A 21594-nucleotide genomic window follows, 5' to 3' on the forward strand; every position below is an offset into this window, starting at 1 on the left:
GAACCAAAGTAATGTTTGTGATAACAAGCATGTGCAGACCTTAGTGGAAACAAAACCAAAAGAAAAAATAAATTTAAGATTTTCTCCTTAAGGTGACACCTTTTGATATCTCCAAATCACTTTATAAGAATGAGCTCACTTACTTATCGAAATACATTGAAGGGGAAAGTGTGAATATCATAATAATTGATATGAAAATGTAAGGTATTAGGCAGTGAAAGAAATTTTCCTAAAGGTAGCAGTACTAAATTAGTCCCAACATAAGTTTTGCTCTCTTATCTGACCCTAATGTTCTGTAGGATTATCTGGTCCCTGGTTTTCTTCTTTAAATAATATTATTTTATATGCACATATATACTTTGACACACAATGTGAGTATGTGTATATAGTAGATTATGTGTGTGTACATATGTATGTATGCACAATATATATGTAAGTCAATCATCTATCCATCCATCCATTTATCTATCTATCTATCAAGTGGAGAGCTTTAAGTTGCAGAGAAAGTGCCAATTTGTATTGGTAAAGGGAGTTTCCTCACAGGTCTAGTCTGTGTGTGTGTGTGTATGTGTGTGTGTGTGTATGTGTGTGTGTATGCACACACTATCACTTAGTATTCAAGAAGTATATTATATTGTCCCAAGACTTCATAATACTGTAATAAGTCAGTTGTAGTCTTCATGATGTGACCAGAGAAGTGGGGACAGGAAGCCTGGGGCAGAGGCCCATCTAGCTGGGTCCATCATTCAGTGAAACTATTCTGCAGCTTCAAAAAGGATAGAAAACACATCCCACTTCACTAGAGTCATTGTGATGTTAATTCCAATAAGGGATCTTATTCATCCTCTTGGTCAGCTTTGTCAATTAGTTTATCTAATGCAGAGGGGTGCTTAGCTCCTTCCACACTCAAAAGCCTCCTACATAAATAAATAAACAGAACAAAGGCAAAGGAAACTTTGAAGTATGTGGAGAACATTCTCTTTGAACTTCAAAATGACACAAATATCTCCAACTGAATGATGGTAGTAGAGAGCATGAATCAGAAGAATGAATGGTTCTAACTATTCTTTATCACCCTCTATCCCTCATGCTCAGCTGGTGTGGTCTGATGCAAAAGGTTTGAAACAGCTGTTTCAGTGAGTCCTGAAGTTGAATTAAACCCTTCAAATAATAATTTAGGCCAGATGTGCAGAGGAAAAAGTGTGGCAAGTTCAGACTTCCTCTGTCAGATTTAAATATATACAAAATTCCACAGAAAAAGAATTAAATATTCCCACACCATATATATCCCGATTTTGTTTTGATTTCTATAGAAGTTAATCACACAGCAGGAGTTCCAAAATATGCAAAAGAAGCAAGAACAAGATTAGGAATGTTGTTTATAAATTTGAAGAGGGTAATGTTCAGTTATGTCAACATGTATAGGAAACTTGCGACATTTTCAGCTTTCAGAATCAAATTAATATGCTCTCTGGTGCAATGGAGGAAGTGCTGGATTTAGGATCTCAGTTTTAATTTCCTCATCTGTATAATGGGCATAAAAATAATTCTTATCTCCCATGATTGTTGTGAGGATCAAATGAGAAGATATTTATAAACTGTTTTGTATACCTTAAAACCTTAAATGCTAGCTATTTCTTCCTCATAAGACTTAACATTAACCACACCTGTTTGATTAACATTACTTAGATCAAAGGCCTGAGATTTGTAATAACTCTGACACCTATCCAAAAAATAAAGTAGAAAATTCAAATTAAAGTTAAATACTCCCCTAAAATACAAATGAAAACTCCAAATAATTGAGGAGGTTTGTATGGTTTTATTTTCCTTTGAAATATACAGAGAATTTCTTCAAACCTCTGTCATACACCAGTAGATATAAGAAGGATAAGAACTTTGGGAGACTTCATTGGAAAGCTATACAGATAATTTGGAGTTTTTCAAGTTATACATGTGTGGATGTGTCATGGAAATAATAATCAACCAAGAGAAAAGATTAAAATATGATTTAACAATGACTTGTTAGTAATTTATTCAATAAATATTTAAACCCAATAAAGTTTGTGGATATTTCAAATAATACAAAAACAAATAAGCAATCCTTGCTCTTTAGGAACTTTCAATTTAATAGATAAATGCACAGACAATATAAATACCCTAAGAGAGATATGAAAACAAAAGTGCTATAAAAATTTAGAGAAGGTAGAGAAGGTAGGTTTATTACTGGAGTGACATTCCATCTAGGACTTGAAGGATGAGTTGGATTTTGATAGGTAGACATGAGAAAGAAGAGAAAAGGAATTGTAATAGCAAAGGCATAGTGTTAGTGAAGCACAGATTCTGTTTTAAAGAATGTTGAATTTGGCTGGGTCATACAGGACTATCAAGTTATAAGAGCTGAAAAGTAAATGAAACCAGATCATAGAAGACTTCCTTGAAGACTAGGCAAAGAAGTGTGAATTTTATTTAGCTAGTAATAAAGGTTTTAGAGAGAATCTTCTGATGTTAAGAGTTCTTATTTGAATGATGACAATTGACTCATTATCATCTTTTTTATTCAAAACAGAACAAGATACACCCAAAGTGGTAATAAGGGAAAATTTTATATCTCTAGAGGCCTACTTGCATAAAATAGAGAAAGAGAAAATCAATGAATTAGGCTTGCAACTAAAAAAGCTAGAAAAAAAGAGCAAATGAAAAATCCCTATTCAAACACTAAATTTGAAATTCTAAAAATAAAAGGACAGATTAATAAAATTGAAAGTAAAAACTATTGAATTAATTAATAAAACTAAGAGTTGGTTCTATAAAAAAACCCAACAAAATAATAAATAAGCCCTTGGTAAATTTGATTAGAAAAAGGAAAGAGGAAAATCAAATTGTTAGTCTTAAAAATGAAAAGGGAGGACTTGCCAGTAATGAAGAAGAAATTAGAGCAATAATTAGGAGTTACTTTACCCAACTTTATGCCAATAAATTTGATAACTTAAATGAAATGGATGAATACCTTCAAAAATAAAGGTTGCCCAGATTACAGAGAAAGAAGTAAATTGGTTAAATAGTCCCATTTTAGAAAAAGAAATAGAACAAGCTATTAATCAACTCCCTAAGAAAAAAATCCCCAGGACCAGATGGATTTACATATTAATTGTACCTAACATTTAAAGAACAATTAACTCCAATGATATGTGAAAAATTAGGTATTGAAAGAGTCCTACCAAATTCCTTTTATGACACAGACATGGTACTGATACTTAAACCAGGTAGGATGAAAACAGAGAAATAAAATTATAGACCAATCTCCCTAATGAACATTGATGCAAAAATCTTAAATAAAATATTGCAAAAAGATTACAAAAAATCATTGACAGGGTAATACACTATGATCAAGTAGGATTTATACCAGAAATGCAGGGCTGGTTCAATATTGGGAAAACTATTAACATAATCGACTATATCAATAACCAAATTAACAAAAACCATATGATCATCTCAATAGATGCAGAAAAAGCATTTGATAAAATCCAACACCCATTCCTATTAAAAACACTAGGGAGTATAGGAATAAGTGGATTTTTCCTTCAAATAGTCAGTAGCATCTATTTAAAATCATCAGTAAGCATCATATGTAATTACATATTACTGGATAATTGGATAATTGGATAAACTGGAACCATTCCCAATAAAATCAGTAGTGAAACAAGGTTACCCACTATCACCATTACTGTTCAATATTGTATTAGAAATGCTAGCTTTGTCAATAAGAGATGAAAAAGACATTAAAGGAATTACAGCAGGTAATGAGGAAACCAAATTATCACATCAAATTAGCAGATGATATGATGATATACTTAGAGAACCCCAGAGATTCTACTAAAAAGCTATCAGAAATAATCCACAATTTTAGCAAAGTTGCAGGATTCAAAATAAATCCACATAAATCCTCAGTATTTTTACGCATCACTAACAAAATCCAACAGCAAAAGAGATACAAAGAACAATTCCATTTAAAATAACTGTTGATAGTATAAAATATTTGGGAATCTATCTGCTAAAGGAAAGTCAGAAACTATATGAGCAAAACTACAAAACACTTTCCATACAAATAAATTCAGATCTAAACAACTGGAAAGATATTCAGTACTCTTCAGTGTTTTTCTTCTTTATATTATCCAAGTGAATATAATGAAGATGACAATACTACCTAAACTAATCTATTTATTTAGTGCTATACCAATCAGACTCCCAAGAAACTATTTTAATGACCTAGAAAAAAAAAACAATAAAATTAATCTGGAAGAACAAAAGGTTAAGAATTTCAAGAGAACTAATGAAAAAAAAAATCAAATGAAGGTGGCCTAGCTGTACCTGATCTAAAACTATATTCTAAAGCAGTGGTCACCAAAACCATTTGGTATTGGATAAGAAATAGATTAGTTGATCAATGGAATAGGTTAGGTACATAGGACAAAATAGTCAATAACTATAACAATCTAGTGTTTGACAAACCCAAAGACCCCAACTTTTGGAATAAGAATTCACTATTTGACAAAAACTGCTGGGAAAATTGGAAATTAGCATGGCAGAAACTAGGTATGGACCCTTAGTTAACACTGTACACCAAGATAAGATCAAAATGTGTTCGTGATTTAGGCATAAAGAACAAGATTATAAATAAATTAGAAGAACATAGGATAGTTTACCTTTCAGACTTGTGGAACAGGAAGGAATTTGTGACCAAAAGAGATCATTACTGATCACAAAATATAAAATTTTGATTATATCAAGTTAAAAAGCTTTTGTACAAACAAAACTAATACAGACAAGATTAGAAGGGAAGCAATAAACTGGGAAAACATTTTTACAGTTAAAGGTTCTGATAAAGGCCTCATTTCCAAAATATATAGAGAATTGACTCTAATATATAAGAAATCAAGCTATTCTTCAATTGATAAATGTTCAAAGGATATAAACAGACAATTTTCAGATGAAGAAATTGAAACTATTTCTACTCATAAGAAAGGATGTTCCAAATCATTATTGATCAAAGAAATGCTAATTAAGACAACTCTGAGATACCACTACACACCTGTCAGATTGGCTAAGATGATAGGAAAAAATAATGACGAATGTTGGAGGGGATGTGGGAAAACTGGGACACTGGTGCATTGTTGGTGGAGTTATGAACAGAGCCAACCATTCTGGAGAGCAATTTGGAACTCTGCCCAAAAAGTTATCAAACTGTGCATACACTTTGATGCAGAAGTGTTACTATTGGGCTTATATCCCAAAGAGATCAGACAGAAAAGAAAGGGACCTGTATGTGCCAAAATGTTTGTGGCAGCCCTTTCGGTAGTGGCTAGAAACTGGAAATTGAATGGATGCCCATCAATTGGAGAATGGCTGAGTAAATTAAGGTATATGAATGCTATGGAATATTATTGTTCTGTAAGAAATGACCAGCAGGATGAATACAGAGAGGCTTGGAGAGACTTACATGAACTGATGCTAATTGAAATGAACAGAACCAGGAGATCATTATACACTTCAACAACAATACTATATGAGGATCAATTCTGATGGAAGTGGCTATCTTCAGCAATGAGAGTATCCAAATCAGTTCCAACTGATCAGTGATGTGTTCTCTTGAACCAGCTACACCCCACATAAGAACAATGGAAAATGAGTGTGGACCACAACATAACATTTTCACTCTTTCTGTTGTTGTTTGCTTGCATTTTTGTTTTTCCTCTCAGGTTATTTTTACCTTCTTTCTAAATTTGATTTTTCTTGAGCAACAAGATAACTGTATAAATATGTAAATCATAATTTGTGACATTCAGTTATGAGATCCTATATGGGTTTGTGAGCCACAGTTTAAGAAGCTGGGATCTAGGTTATCACTGGTAACTGTGAGTGTCCTACAGAGCTCTTTATCCTGGGCTCTAATGTCTTCTCTTTCTATATTGTTTCACTTGGTGATTTCATCAACTTCCATGGATCAATTAAATTATCATCTCTATGTTAATGATTCTTATATCTACTTAGCCAGCCCCAGCATCACTGCTCACCTCCAGTTTCACATCATATTGGACATTTCAAACCAGAAGTCTTATAAACATATTAAAATCAACATGTCCAAAACTGAACTCATCTTTCTTCTTAAACCTTCCATTCTTCCAAATTTCTTTATTATAGTACTATTCTCCTCCCATTCTCCAAGACTTTCAACCTAGGTATAATCCTTGTTTCTCACTTCCTATATCTAATCTATTATCATACCTATTGATTTCATATTTATGACGTCTTAAATACACCTTCTTCTCTCCTCCAATACCGCATCTTCCACTCATCTGCCAAAATCTTCCTAAGGCACAAGTCTGAACATGTCACTGTCTCCAGGATCAAATATAAAAATCCTTTTTTTGGTTCATAACCTTCATAACCTGCCCATCCACTGATTTTTCTAGTCTTCTTCTACATAACTTCCTTGAATCCTCTACCTAGAACTCAGTGATACTGGCCTCTTTACTATTCCTTGAACAAGATGTTTCATTTCCTGACTCCCAGCATTTTCACTGGCTGTCCTCTATGCCTAAAATGCTCTCTTTTTTCATCAAGGCTTCCTTTTAGCTTCTTAAAGTTCCAACTAAAATCCTACTTTCTACAGAAAGATTTTTCTCCTTTGATTATTTCCAATTTATTCTCCATATAGCTTTCTTGTCCATAGATGTTTGCATGTTGTCTTCTCCATTTGGCTGTGACTTGAGAGCAGGCATTTATTTATTTATTTATTTTTACTTCTCTTTGTATGTATTTCAGGAGCCTAACATAATTAGACTTAGCTCTTCTCTGCAATATAATGAGTCAAGACAATTCCAATAGACTTTTTCTTTCTTGTGTTTTTTCCCCATTTGTTCGCAATTTTCACAACATGACAAATATGGAAATATGTTTTAAATGACTGTAAATATATAATATATATCAGATTTCTTGTTGTCTTGGGGATGGAGAACATAAAGGAAGAAGAGAAAAAAATGAAACTCAAAATCTTACAAAAATGAATGTTGAAAATGATCTTTATATGTTATTGGAAAAAATACTACTGAGAAAAAATATTTTTAAAATGTCTGAAGGCCCCAGATCAAGAACCTCTGTTCTATGGTGTCCCTCTCCTCTCCAAAATGTCTCTATATTCTTTCTTTCTCAATATTTGGAATTCAGAAATATAGTTATATGATGATATAAATGACTGGCGTAGTTTAATATGCCATCTCTCCCAAGGGTAGTTGTATTTCAACAAGGAACAAAAGTAAAAATCTCTAATTATAAAGTTGCAGATTTTGGTGGGTTAGATGAGCAATATATATTTCAGTGAAGTTTTCTTGATCTCTTGGAATCATGTCATTTAGGCAGCTGCATAATCTGTCTACTATAAAGTCAACACTGTTGAGGGAATTCTATCCTAATCAGAACTTTGTTACTCTCATTGCTTTTTCAGTTGTCAAAGATTTTGTTCATCTAAATTGGCAGGTTTGGTTTCCTGCAAGTTTAACTTGAAGACTCTCTGGTTTAAATTAAGTGTGAATAAACTAAGCACTCCTCCTACTAATAGGAGCCAAGGGGTTACTTTGAAGGGGTAACTAAAGAAAGGAGGCAGGAAGTTTGCCTCAGTGGTGGTCTTTATGGTGGGCTTTCCCAACTAAGAGGAAAGTTGTTTCCTTTTACAACTGGGATTAATCATTGAGTGAAAAAGTCTAAAAAGCTATCTGAAATTGACAGCCAGCCAACTAGACACAGGAGGTTATGGCTATACAAATGAGGGAAGGAAAACAAGTGGATCAATCCATAACATTCCAGAGCTTTCCCTTCCCTATTGTCCCACCTTTATGCCCTTGCAAAAGTGTCACCGGAGACTGTTATATATTTGGTTACTTCTTTAGTGAAGTAGATCAGAGAGTGCAATGTAGAAGTGGTATAACATGTCAGAAATTATGTATAAGCATCAAGAGTAATTTAAATGTCATGAGGAGTTCATGGAATTTCTTCCATTTGTCATCAAATCATGAAAAAAGTATCCTTTCCCCTGAGAATTGGGCTCTTTAATGGAGATACTACTGAACAGGATTTGACACTTTCAAATAAGTACTCACCCACTGGGAAACTAGCAGTATCAAACCCCTGATAATTTCTTCCATCATTTTACATCTCATCACAGAAGACTTTAAAAAAAATTACAGGATTACATGATCTCTTATAGACTTTCCATATTGGTAGAACTGTGGTTATATACATTTTATTCCAACTCACGAATATTTTCACATCCTTATGCTCACAGTACTGGTACCAAAGAAAAAGGACAAAAACATATATAATAGAGCAATCACAGACTTTAGACCTAGTTGGCACCTGGTCCAAAAGAAATATAAGGTTCTTTGAGTAATAATATTAGGTTCAACAGTCATTTAAAGATTAGGACATTATTCTTACTATTTTCTCATTAACCTAAGGATTTTAAGATCATATATTTTAAACTGGGAAGGGTTCTTATTAGTTATCAAGTCCAACCTCCTCATTTTAAAGATAAGGAAATTGAATGTGAGACAGGTTGGGATGCCTGGGTTCACAAAGTTAAGTAAGTGGATGAAGCAGGTGGAATTGGATTTAGACATTGATTCAAGACCCTTCACTCTCTTTTTCTGATTGCTTACCTTTCACCCTCTAAATTTCCAAGTCTTCATTGTTGTCATTCTAAGAAGTGATCTTTAAAACTCAAAGGCCAATAAATCTTGCAGTGAATAGCCCTTGCTGCTAATGAGTTTATTCAGGTTTCCCATAATGATGCCAACATATAATCTTACTGCTTGATCCACTGGTGGACTGTGGGGAGTTGACCAAAGACAGTAATATCTATAGTTTCTGGAAATGCTGAGAAATTCATCACACAAAAGTAAAACATCCAATCAAGGAGGTTGATCAGGTGGCCTGATTAAGGTGGCCTGAAAATGTCTCCGCATCTTGTTAAACTAAAAACTATGCTCTTACAAGAAATTCCATTTTTATTTTGTAAAGAATCATAGTCCTCTATATTATGTCGTTGTCTCCCCCTTAATACATTATTTCAAACTTCTCTTGGCTTTCCGCAAGCATTCTCTTATCTGCATAAAATGTTTTGTATTATAATTATCTTTCATCTCCAGTAACTTAATTTGTCATGTTAATTATCTCTATCTCTCAATTGTTGGGATTGATCTTCAAGGGAATAAAACAGAGAGAGACAACAAACAATTAATTATATACACACACATATAGTTTTTTGTTTCCAAGCATCTCTCCATCAATCATGGTACCCTTTGTGAACAAAGGGCAGAGGTGTCCCTGCCAACCTTAGGCTATTCAATTAGAATTAATGATAGTTTCTTATTGATACATGTTGAATCCACCAAACATGCAGGGCAGAAATTCTTACCGCTAAAAAGTGTCGGTCCTTAAGCTCAAACCTCTTCTGACTGTAGGATGCAGGTAAAGAAGGAAGTGGGGGTGCCACCACAGAAAGTGGAATAGTTACTCTTTGTCCTCGGTGATCCCCACAGTTCCGTTGTTCTGTTTTAGGAGAAAGGGGAGTAAAGAAAAAAAAATTATATTTTCCTCTGGAGAGATCATTAGCTAAAAAAATTAATTTTAACTGGTCTGTAGTTGAAAGACTAAGGTTTCCTGAGCAGGACCAGGAGATCATTATATACTTCAACAACAATACTATGTGATGATCAATTCTGATGGACGTGGCCATCTTCAGCAATGAGATGAACCAAATCAGTTCCAATGGAGCAGTAATGAACTGAACCAGCTACACCCAGCGAAAGAACTCTGGGAGATGACTATGAACCACTACATAGAATCCCCTTATCCTATTTTTGTCTGCATGAATTTTTTATTTCCTTCACAGGCTAATTGTACACTATTTCAAAGTCCGATTCTTTTTGTACAGCAAAATAACTATTTGGACATGTATACTTATATTGTATTTAATTTATACTTTAACATATTTAACATGTATTGGTCAACCTGCCATCTGCAGGAGGGGGTAGGGGGAAGGAGAGGAAAAATTGAAACAAAAGGTTTGTCAATTTTCAATGCTGTAAAATTACCCATGCATATAACCTGTAAATAAAAAGCTATAATTAAAAAATAAAATAATTTTAAAAAGAAAGATTAAGGTTTCTGAAATAATCTTAGTGTATTCTTAATGCTAACTGGCAGATACACTTCAATGATCTGATCTTGTGCAGTGTGATATACAACCCTTATACAGTGTGATAACTCATTTTAAGGGGTAGATACATAGTGCAATGGATAGAGTTCCAGACTTGCAGTCAGGAAGATTCATCTTCTTGAGTTCAAATCTGACCTCAGACACTTATTAGCTATGTGACCCTAAATGAGTCACTTAACTCTGTTTGCCTCAGTTTCCTTATCTGTAAAATGAGTTAGAGAAAAATGTTCAAACCACTCCAGTATCTTTGCCAAGAAAAGCCCAAATAGGGTCATGAAGAACTGAACATGACTGAACAACAACAAAGCGTATTTTAAAAAGTACTAGAAGCACTGCACCTTTGGATTTGTCTTCTTTCAGCATAATATAGGGAAATTTAAAAAAAAATTTAACACTGGGAAGTATTCCTATGTCTACACTGTGGGAAATTTCATTGAAGAATGGAGATTCAGAAACAAAAGAACAGCTGTGAAACATTCAGGAAAGAACCCCTCTTTTTGAATAATACATAACCTTCTAGATTTATATTATTCAAAAGGTTATGGGAATTAAACTTGGGAATCAGGCAAGAGCAAACAACTAAAAGAGAGTAAGCCATCATCTTTATGAATAGTCCTTTAAGTAAGGTAACGAAGTGTAACTATGGAAAACCTGAATGTTTATGTTTATTCAGATGTGTTGTTAATTTATTAATTTCACAAAACTGATTGATGAAAAGTCCTAAAATATATTAAAACAATATTTTATAGGTGCTTCATTGAGCATGCCAGTAAATCTTTCCTACCTCTACTTCTCATATTTACAGTTACCCCAAGTACCAGAATCCTAATACATACACATGTCCAGGAGATCAAAATCTATAATTCCATTTCCAAATAAGAAGGCCCAGAGTGAACAGAAACTTCTCTTATTCGATACTCTATTAATCATAAGTTTCTATTAACCAGAATCTCTATACTGTTATTATATATTTGACTTATTAATGCTAATACTAAGATCTTGATTTTTGACAAAGATGCACTGACTCCGTCAGACAGGTTTTATAACCCACCAGAAGGGCAGTGTCCAGTGCGTGCAGCTCCACTATCTTTAGATAATTGCCAGGTGATGGAGAGACCCAGAAAGTGGTGAATGGAAGGGACCAGATAGGCTAACTTTTTGGGAGAGAGGGTTTGCTTGTATCTCTACAGGTGGAGAAGGAATCAGATGGGTGCCAACAAGCTATATTCGCCTTGTCCATCGCAGAGAGACAGAGCAGACCCTTGAAACAAAGGAGACGACCCAAGAAATATCGGGTGGTTCTGTTGCTGATTGTGCTCACCACTGAAAGAGCGTGGCAGTTAGACTCATGGACATCAAAAATTGTTGGACTTGAAAACCCTCAGGAATCATTGGATTCTCCGAGAAATGATAAGACTGTTACAGGACTTCAAAATTTGCTGGAATCATTGGATTCCCTAACACATAAAAAGACTTTTGCAGGACTTCAAAAACTTGGGGGGGGGTATCATTGGATTCCCTGACATGTGAAGCAATGGACAAGAGATTGGTTTTGGGCTATCTCTTGGCTGCTGAAGAAGGTGTATGTGTGACTGTTGTTTACATACCCACCTTCTAGGACTTCTGGCAATCTTTTACAACACCATGTTGATTTATATTGTTTGCTATTCCGCTACTTGCGTGTACAATTCATGTTTGTTATACCACATTGAGCCTGCACTGATTGAGGGGAGGGTCATCACTAATAGCCTCTGCGTTATTGCTATGTGCTTGTGTAATACCTCCCATGCTGATGGGTTTGTGCATAATAAGACCCCTCAGCCCAGAAACCCGCTAACAATCCCTACTTCCCTTTGGTGCTTTTCATCTCCCTTCCTGAAAAGTCAGGGGAGTCATGATCACCTCCTTTTCAGTGCTTTCACCTCCTTTCCTGAGAAGTCATGGAGGGTGTGATCACCTCCCCTTGGGGCTCTGACCTCCCTGAGGAGTCAAGGATGGCATGACCACCTGTGTTCTAAAACAAAAGAAAGCGGGAGATGTAATAGGCTGAAGCTTGAGTTGATGCACTGAGGTCCAAAGTGCGTGAGGCTAAATAGTAATTGGACCATACTCTTATTAATATATATGCTTGGAGAAAGAATGGGCCCCACCCACTCTCTGTGCAAGTCCTGATGTGTTGTATGACAATTTTGGTGGGTGGAGGCAGGGAGGCGGAGAGAGGAGTGAAAAGAGACGGCTGGCTGGCTTCTTGTCTGGCTGACACTGATGCAGCTGCACACATTGCTATCGCAATCCCCCCTTCACCTCCAATCCCCCTTCACCTCTGATCCTTCTTTACCTCTACTGAGAATAAAGATTGAAGATTTTCCCTTAACCTGAATTCCTGACTCTGGCTGATTTTAAAATACACGGTCATCACACTAAAAGTTGGTATTTATTTTGTATGCTGTGATTTACAAAGAGCATTTTGAACACTATCTCATTTGATAGACAATGCAAATATGATTAAGCCATATTATAGATGAAAGGCTCAAATTCAAATCTAGTCTTTTTCACCATGGTCTCGTAAATATTCACACCCCAAAATAAACTGGACTTAGTATCATTTTAGTTTTGAACTTTTTTCTACTATATTTTAATTCTTTGAAATCTGCATGAATACCAACTGTGTGCAAGCAGACCAATTCAATGGAAGCTGGGTCATATTGATCTGGACCACAAAAATGGTCAAATTAATTCACTTCTCATCTTTGACCTTACCCCTCTTCTGCCCCAATTTTTAAAGTACATCTAGTTTAGGAATTAAATGTTTGCAGCTTTTTAATAAGTGTTATTACGTTTACCATTAAAAAAACATTTAGATGTATAGGAAGAAAGAAAATAATTATTTATTAAGCATCTAATTTGAACCAGACATTGTGCCATGCATTTTACAAATAAATGTCTTATTTGATCCTCATAACTACTTTGGGAGGTAAGTGCTTTTATTAGCCCCATTTTACAATTGAACAAATTGAAGCTGTCAGAGATTCAGTGACTTGCTCAGGATCACACAGCTAGAAGTATCTGGGGCTCAATGTAGTATCAGTTACTATTTACTAGAATATTTGATTAGCCACAGTACACCTTCATTATGTCAGAAAAGTTTTCTGTATTTCCTTTTTGTGTAGAATATGTCTTTCATAGTATATTAAACTGGGGAGTAAATTCCAAATCCCAGTTTGTTTGTTTGTTTTTAATTTTTAACAGGTTACAGTATCAATTTCCCCACTGCCAAACTCTCATCCAGGTTCTGAGTCAGATTTTCCTCACAAAACTCTCCAATTAAAGTCCCTGCTTTAAACAATAACCAAACATTTATTAATTATTTACTTCATGACAGACACTGGGTTGAGGATTAAAAAAAAAAGACAGAAACACAAAATAATCCCCTTCCCTCCAAAAGAGTAATGAGATACCATAATCTCTGAAGAATTAACATTTCACATTAATAGAGAAATTTATGGTGGGTTTTACTAGCCTCTATCATATTATTAAGCATGTCTGGCATGTAAGAAGTGGTGGGAAAGACATCCAGATAAAAGAAGAGATTGCCTCATCAAGATAAAGAATAGCAGAAGACCTTAATAATACTATGAAATGATAATACCTAGGGGTGGCTTCTAGAACACTGGGTTAATTCTCTTAATTGTGGGTTTATAGGAGAGGAAAATGATAAAAAAAATGCACAGGAAAGAAAGGTGTGGATGGGTTTTCTACCATTTCTACCATTGGAGGGAATACATGCAAAGATAATTTTCAACATTCACCTTTGCAAAACCTTGTGTTCCACATTTTTCTCTCTCTCCTCCCCGTTCCCTCTCTCATGTCTTCACCAAGACAGCAAGCAATCTGATGCTAAACATGTCCAATTATGCTAAACATATTTCCATATTCATCATGCTGCACAAAAAAATGATATCAAAAGGGGAAAAACAAAAGAAAGGAAAAAAAATAAGCAAGCAAACAACAACCAAAATAATCTGGAAATACTGTGCTTTGATCTAGCAAATTCTTCTTTTAAAGGAGTTGTTTTCTTCAGTAGATTTTTTTCTCATTTGGTCAACTGTATTTTTTAAAGAGTTGTTTTCTTGAGTCAGTTTTTGTGCTTCTTTTTCCAAAGTGTTGACTCTTTCCCCCACACACAATTCTGTGTAATTATTATTCTTTTTCCCAATTTTTCTCTTGATTTTTAAAATCTTTTTTTGAACTCTTCCAAGAGGATTTTGAGGGCTAGATTCACATTCCCCATTGAGGCTTCATTTGTCATATTTTGACAGTGTTGTTTGGATCTTCCCTATCACCATAGTAGTTTTCTACGGTTAGGGCTCTTTTCCGTTTCTTACTCATTTTTTACCTATTTCATGACTTTTAAAGTTGAACTCTAGTCCTGCGATACATAGAGTCGATACATAGAGTCCCAAGATGTTTATGCTGGGGATCAGGGGCCTGGTCATTGCTTTTCCACATGAGGGCTTCAGGTGCTTTTGAACTGCCCACTGCACCAGGGTGGCCCAGCCTAGTTGTGTCTGTTGTGCTGGGGCTTGGGGCTTACAATTTGTCTTCTTTCCTGGGGATGGACGTTCCATCCTTGGCTTACAGGGCCACTGACTAAGTCAGGACTATAGGGTCTCCTGCTGATGATCTATATTGTGGCTAAGAGCTTCCCATTGGCTTGTCCATGTCTGTACTAGGCTAGAACTCTCCTTTTATCCAAGTGAGACAGATCTTTCCTAAAGTCCTTTACCTTAATCTGGAAAATTGTTTCACTCTGTCTTTGTGTGGGTTCTGTTACTCCAGAATCTGCTTAGAGCAGTGGTTCTCAAACTTTTGTTTGACATTTACCATACTGGAAATAAAAACTATTTTTGAATTTGTAGACCCTCTAAAAGGGTTTCAGAGATCCCCAGGATTCAGGGTCCTCAAACATTTTAAATAGGGGGCCAGTTCACTGTCCCTCAGACTACTGGAGGGTTGGACTATAGTAAAAACAAAAACTTCATTTTGTGGGCCTTTAAATAAAGAAACTTCATACCCCTGGGTGAGGGGTTAAATGTCCTCAGCTGCCCTATCTGGCTCATGGGCCGTTGTTTGAGGACCCCTGCTCTAGACCATACTTTGAGAATCACTGGCTTAAAGACCTGATTTAACATTGTTTCTAAGGAAAATTGGGGAAAGCTCAGGCAACTTTCTGGCTTCTCTCCACCATCTTAGCTTTGTCCATATATTCCATTTATTCCTGATTCATTTGCTTTCTAGAAATCCGTGTCCTGAAAAGCTGAGTATGAATTCCAACCATGAAAAGACTCTGCACATAGGATATTTTGAAAAAGTTGGGGAGAAGTCTTGTAAAGGTCAAGACAGAGGGAGCTAAGAGGAACAAGCAAGAGAGAAGGATTTGGTAGAGGCAATATGGCCATGAAATGATGGTTCCACAGAGCTAGCCATGGGGACCAACTATGGGAACTCAGCCCTGAGGAACAATTATAGTTTTTATGATCATCTGGAGCCCTGTATTACCAAGAACACAGAGAGTTTCTCTAGCAGCTTTCTATGAATCACTAATGTATTTCCCTTCTTCTGTGCTGGGAACCAAGTCTAGTGCTCCCAAGAAGCATCCTTAAAGTGACAGAGGAATTGGGTTAAGGTTTAATTGGTGGCCTATTTATCTTTCATTCTAATTCATCAAACAATCTGTTTTTTCCGTGTTTCTTAGCTGGAATAGAATAAAGTTCATGGGATTGAGGGTTCAGAGCTGTGACTTGAGATGACAGACCCAAAAGAGGCAAGAGACTGAAGAAAGCCAAAACATATTCCATCTTAACACCTACTTATATCATATACATATTTTGAGATAAAAAGTCTTTATTCAGTTTCTCACCCCTTTCCCACCATCTTTTTCCTTTTAATGAAATGAGCAGCTTTTAAATTATTTTTGAATAAAATGCAATCAACTTTGACCTTAATAGAAGGCTAAAAAGCATCATTCTTTAAGATGAGAGGGAAGAAATAATTTTCCTGTTTTTCAACTCCATTTTTCATTCTTTCCATTCTCCTTATTCGCTTGGAATCACAGAATCTACAATTTACTTGTAACTTTATGCAAAGATAATAGCTGGGGACCAAGAAACTTATTTACTCTTATTTATTTTCTTAGATCAATATTTAATTGAGAAACTTGATAGAAAAGGAAATCTTTGATATAAATAATATTTTCTATGATTTGCTAATTTCTAATTCAGAGTCTTTAAAAAAATACAGAATACAGAATGGCTAAAGGAATGATTTCAATGAACTTTGTCACTGATTACTTTATAATCCTAGATGAGCAATTATTCTTTAATAGATGGTAATATGAACCCTAATGAAGGATACTAAGAGTGGTCAACAGACCAGTCCAAAATGCCTAGATGATTTCCTTTTCTTTCTCCATTTTAGAGTGAAAATATCAAGAGGAAAAGTATACATTGACTATATTTTGAGTAAATACAATATATCTCATTTGACTAGGGACAATTCAACTAAACTATTAACACCAATGTTTCGAACACTAAATGGTGTTGTGGGAACTTAGTAAATGCATATTAATCATGATAAAAGTAAGATTTTCTACGCTGTAGTAAAAAATGACCTGGATTTGGAGTTAGGATACATAGGTGCAAATAGCATATTTGCTGTTTCCAGTTGTATATGTTGTTAAGTGATTAAAGTCTCTGTGCCTCACATTCTCTATCTATAAAATGAAGATAAAATGTCTTCCTCAATAGAGTGAAACAATTCAATTTAAGAAGCCATTTATTAAGACAGAGTCAGTGTGGTATAATAGATAAAGAGTTGAATGTATAGCCAGGAATACCTGGGTTCCCATCATACACTGCCCATAAGTGACCCTTTTCTAAACTGTTTCAAAGGAGATACTAACTTGTCTTGGTATGAGAAATTTTCTTGGTCAGAAGCTCTTTATAGCAAAGAAACTATAAGTCTATATTTTTGTCTTCATTTAGCAGTCACTATATGTACTAGGTTAGCTCTGAGGAGATACAGGAAAAAAAAAAAAACAATCATTGCATTCCCCCAAGGAGCTTCCAAATTCTTGTGGGTAGGCAGAAATTGGGGAGATAGGGAGGGAAGGAAGCAGTAAGGAAAGTATTCTGTTAGTATTAAAATACTAAAGAAAATCATGATACTCTTCTGGATCCACAGCCATCTGTCAGTTTCAATAAAGTCTCAAATGGGTGGTGATTCTCAGATCAATTTATGGCAAGAATTTGCATTGTACCTAGGCATCACTCACAAACAGAGGCCATTAGTACGTCTCATTAGGCTCTGCATGCCTGGAGCCATGAAATTCACCATTTGGATGAGTTCTAGCAAGAGAGCCCTAGCCCAGTGCTAGTTTCAAAATCTCCCCTTAACCAAATGAGCTAGGATAGCCATACAAAATGAAATTTTGGCCTGGTCATGCAAGAGGAACTAGTCTTTCTTTCCCTTTCAATTCCTTCCATCCTTCTTGCTTCACCTTCCCCTACCCCTCCCCAGTTTGAGTTTTACTAGTTTATTGAGATATTTTTGAAATGCTTATGAATGTAAAATGGGAATGACAGCACTAACTTGGAGAATTATTGTCAAGTTCAAATACCAAACTTTAAAACATTATATTAATATGGGGTATTATCAATATCCTATCCTATCTTGGGTAGCTAGATAAATCAAATTTCAATTCTAGGTTTTTCTATTTATGTAAAACTATATTTGAATTAGTTTAGTCTCTGTTAGCAAGGAATCAACTATCTAATCTCTGCTTCCTAATTTTCTTCCCTCCATTTCTGGGTTCTTGTTTCTTGGACGCTGTTGTTACTCAGCATCACCACCAAAGTGTTGGGGGAAAAGGGAAGATGAAACATTCAAAAGAGTCAAATGAAGCTTTTTGCTAGCAATTTTAGCAAGGAATAGTTTGGGGAGGAGGGAAGAGATTTTTGAGAGAATGGAGCAGTAATTGGAAACCGATAAATAAAGGCTAAATGTATATGTGTAGGTGCTGTTATACCATTAAAATGTGGAGAATCACTTTGGAACAATGAAATCTAACTGTACCATTGATGTTGACTCAAAATGAGTATAGTTAACAGTTATTGGGAGCTAGTTCTATTATCTGTTAGGTCCATAAAGATGACCTATTTTACCATCATAAAACCAAAGAAATTTGGAGCTGAAAGGGACAATAGAGATCATATTATCCATACTCTTAATTTTACAGCTTAGGAAACTGAGGCTCCAAGAGAGAATGATATAAACACAAAGGAAGGAAACAAGCATTTATAAGTACCTATTTTTAAAAAAAAGTTTAAAAGTACCTATTTGGTGCCAGGAACTATGCTAAATACTTTACAAATATTATCTCATTTGATCTCTATAATAATCCTTTGTGTGTGTGTGTGTATGTGCGCTATTATCTGTCTTTTATAGCTGAAGAAACTGAGGAATATAGAGATTAATTGACTTGCTCAGGATCACACAATTAGTAAATATCTGAGGCTAGATTTAAACTCAGGTCTTTATGATTCCTGTCCCAGTGTTCTATCTACTCTGCCATCTCCCATGCTGCCTCAAACAGCATTTCTTGACTTCTTGAGAATTAGACAACATTTTCTCTTAGTAATAGTACAACTAGTGGATTTTTTATTTTCATATATTTCCAAATGTGTTGGAATGAATAATATTCTTTTAAAGTGTATTGCTATTATAGCTAGTTTGGGAAAGCAAGGTAGATTAAGTGACTCCCCTAATGGGAAAGATTGGTCACATAATTTCAATATCTCAGAATCTTAAAGAACATTTAGTCCAAATCATTCTTATATAGGAGTTATTTCCAAAAAGTGATGAAACTAATTTTAGTCTGCTAAGTGTCACAGTGACCTGGGGTTAGGAAGATCTGAGTTCAAATTTGGATTTAGGTCCTTATTAAATGTTTGATCCTAAGTAAGTCACAATCCTTATATGCCTTGCTTTTCTCAACTATAAAATAATGATAATAGAGCACCTATCTCCCAGAATTGTTGTGAGGATAAATTAAAATGTCATTTATAAATTGTAAATTTAAATGTTGTGATTGTTATGATGATGATGATGATAAGGATGATCTTCTCATATCAACCCTTTTCACTTTTGCATGGTTCTAGTTATTAGGAATTTTTTTCTATGTCAAGCCTAAGTTTTCATCTTTGCAAATTTCCACCCAGTGCATCAAGTTTTGTACTCTGGGGCCAATCAGATCAAGTCTAATCTTTTTTTCATATGTCAGTCCTTCAAATAGTGGAGGATGGCTAACATGCCTAAGTCTTCTCTTCCCTAGGATAAGTATCATCATTTCAATGAACTTTTATGGCATGCTCTCAAGGCCCTTTACATCTGTTCATCCTCTTCTGGACATTCTCCAGTTTATAATCCTTCCTGAAATATGGCACTCCAAACTGAGCACAATATTCCAGATGTAGTCTGATCAGTACAATCACCTTCCATTTTCTAAAGAATGCAGTCTAAGATTATGTTTCACTTTTTTAAATTTCCCTGTCATATTTTTGACTCATATTGAGATAGTAGTTTACTAAAACTCCTGAATCTTTTTCACAGGAATAATTGCCTTGACCATTATCCCCTCCTTCCTCAAGAAGTAAAATTTTTGATCCCAAGATTAAATTTTATCTGATTAAATTCAGCCCATTGTTCTTAATTACTGACATCTCTTTGGTATAGTCATTCATTCACAGGCCCATATGGAATATGTTCCAAATATATGAGACACATATAACTATTATATTTGTAACTATCATGACTCAGAAATAGAAAGAATTTAAAAGAGGCATATCTTCTTGGATATCTTAGCTGATCATCACATGGTATTCAAAACAAATATATTGTGCTTAATTCTAGACATGATATTTTGGGAAATCAGAGTTTTCAAGAGAAGGAACCAAAATGGGAGATCTCAAAAATGATGCCATTTGAGGAACAAGGAAAAGAATTGTAATCATAATTGATATAAGGTTTTACCTCCATTATTTTGTTTGAGCTTCTCAACAACAATACTATCTAGCATTTACATAGCATTTACATAGATATTTGCAAATTGCTAAAATTATCTCATTTGATCCTCACAACAATCCATGGAGGTGGATCCTCTTATTATCCCCATTTTACTGTGTGGATCACACAGTAAATTAGAAATCAATTAGAGATGCCTGAAAATGGAATGTATTTCCTTAAAAGAAGAGAGAAAATAGTGTTACATATAGAAAAATGACCCAGTCAAAAAGAACTGGGTTGAAGTGCCTCTGATATGCTGGCTATAAGACCTTGGTTACTTAAAACCTCAGGGCCTATCAAGAAAATTTCTAAGACTATTAATTGCTGAACATTTTCTATCTTCTAGGAACCATATTAATCACAAGGACCTCAATGAAAAGAAACAAAACAATCCCTAATCTGAAGGAATTTACATTCAATTGAGCAAGAGAACACGAACATCTAAGTTTATATAGAATAAATACAAGGCAGTTAAGTATAAAGGAATGAAACTAAGAAAAGCTTTTTGTCAGTTATGCTTAAACTGTGTTTTGAAGGAAGAGAGGGATTCTGTGACTTGGAGATAAAGAAGAAGTGAATTCCAGGAATGGAATCACTGTAAAAGCACTACCATAGGAAATGAAGTATTTATGTGGGAAGAATAGAGAGAAGAGCAGTTTGGCTGGACAGTTAAGTTTGAGAATGTATAATGAGACTAGAAAGATAATGTGGGGTGAAATTTTTATGGGTTTTAAAAAACAAGCAGGAATTTTATGCTGGAGAAAATAAGGAACTACTGGAATTTAACAAGTAGGAAAGTGACATGGTCAGATGTACCCTTAAGGAAAACAATTCTGTCAGTTGTGTAAGAGAATGGCTTGGAATAGGAAAAGGCTTGAGTCAGGGAGACCAATTAGAAAGCTTGTAGAAGAGCCCAGAATAAAGGTAATGAGACCTTTTCTTAGAATTGTACCTGTGTGAATGAAGAAAAAGGAATATGAAAGATGTAGTGGGTAGGAATTATTTTTCCAACTTCACTGATATTGCTCTCCAGACACTGTGACCTAACAAAACTGGTCTTCTGTCAGTTCCTCACATACAGCACTCTACCTCCCATCTCTAACCTTGGCACTGGTTGCCTCCCCATTCACAAAATGCACTCCTTCTTTGGTTCTGCTTCACTGAGTCCCTTTCTTTCCTTAAAGATGCAGCCCAGGCAT

At 35.0% G+C, this 21594-nt stretch overlaps 1 protein-coding gene across 3 annotated transcripts in view; it reads right to left on the reverse strand.

Annotated features, from left to right (window-relative positions):
* NHS (NHS actin remodeling regulator) overlaps window positions 1–21594 on the reverse strand; it is a 449010-nt gene that overhangs the window by 31296 nt on the left and 396120 nt on the right. For all 3 annotated transcript variants that reach the window (XM_031958934.1, XM_031958933.1, XM_031958935.1), the window contains exon 3: window positions 9470–9603. In XM_031958934.1, the coding sequence (XP_031814794.1) occupies window positions 9470–9603 (134 nt within the window). The remainder of the gene's footprint in view (window positions 1–9469; window positions 9604–21594) is intronic.

The sequence above is a fragment of the Sarcophilus harrisii genome, chromosome 3 (assembly GCF_902635505.1).
Source record: "Sarcophilus harrisii chromosome 3, mSarHar1.11, whole genome shotgun sequence".
NCBI lineage: Eukaryota > Metazoa > Chordata > Mammalia > Dasyuromorphia > Dasyuridae > Sarcophilus > Sarcophilus harrisii.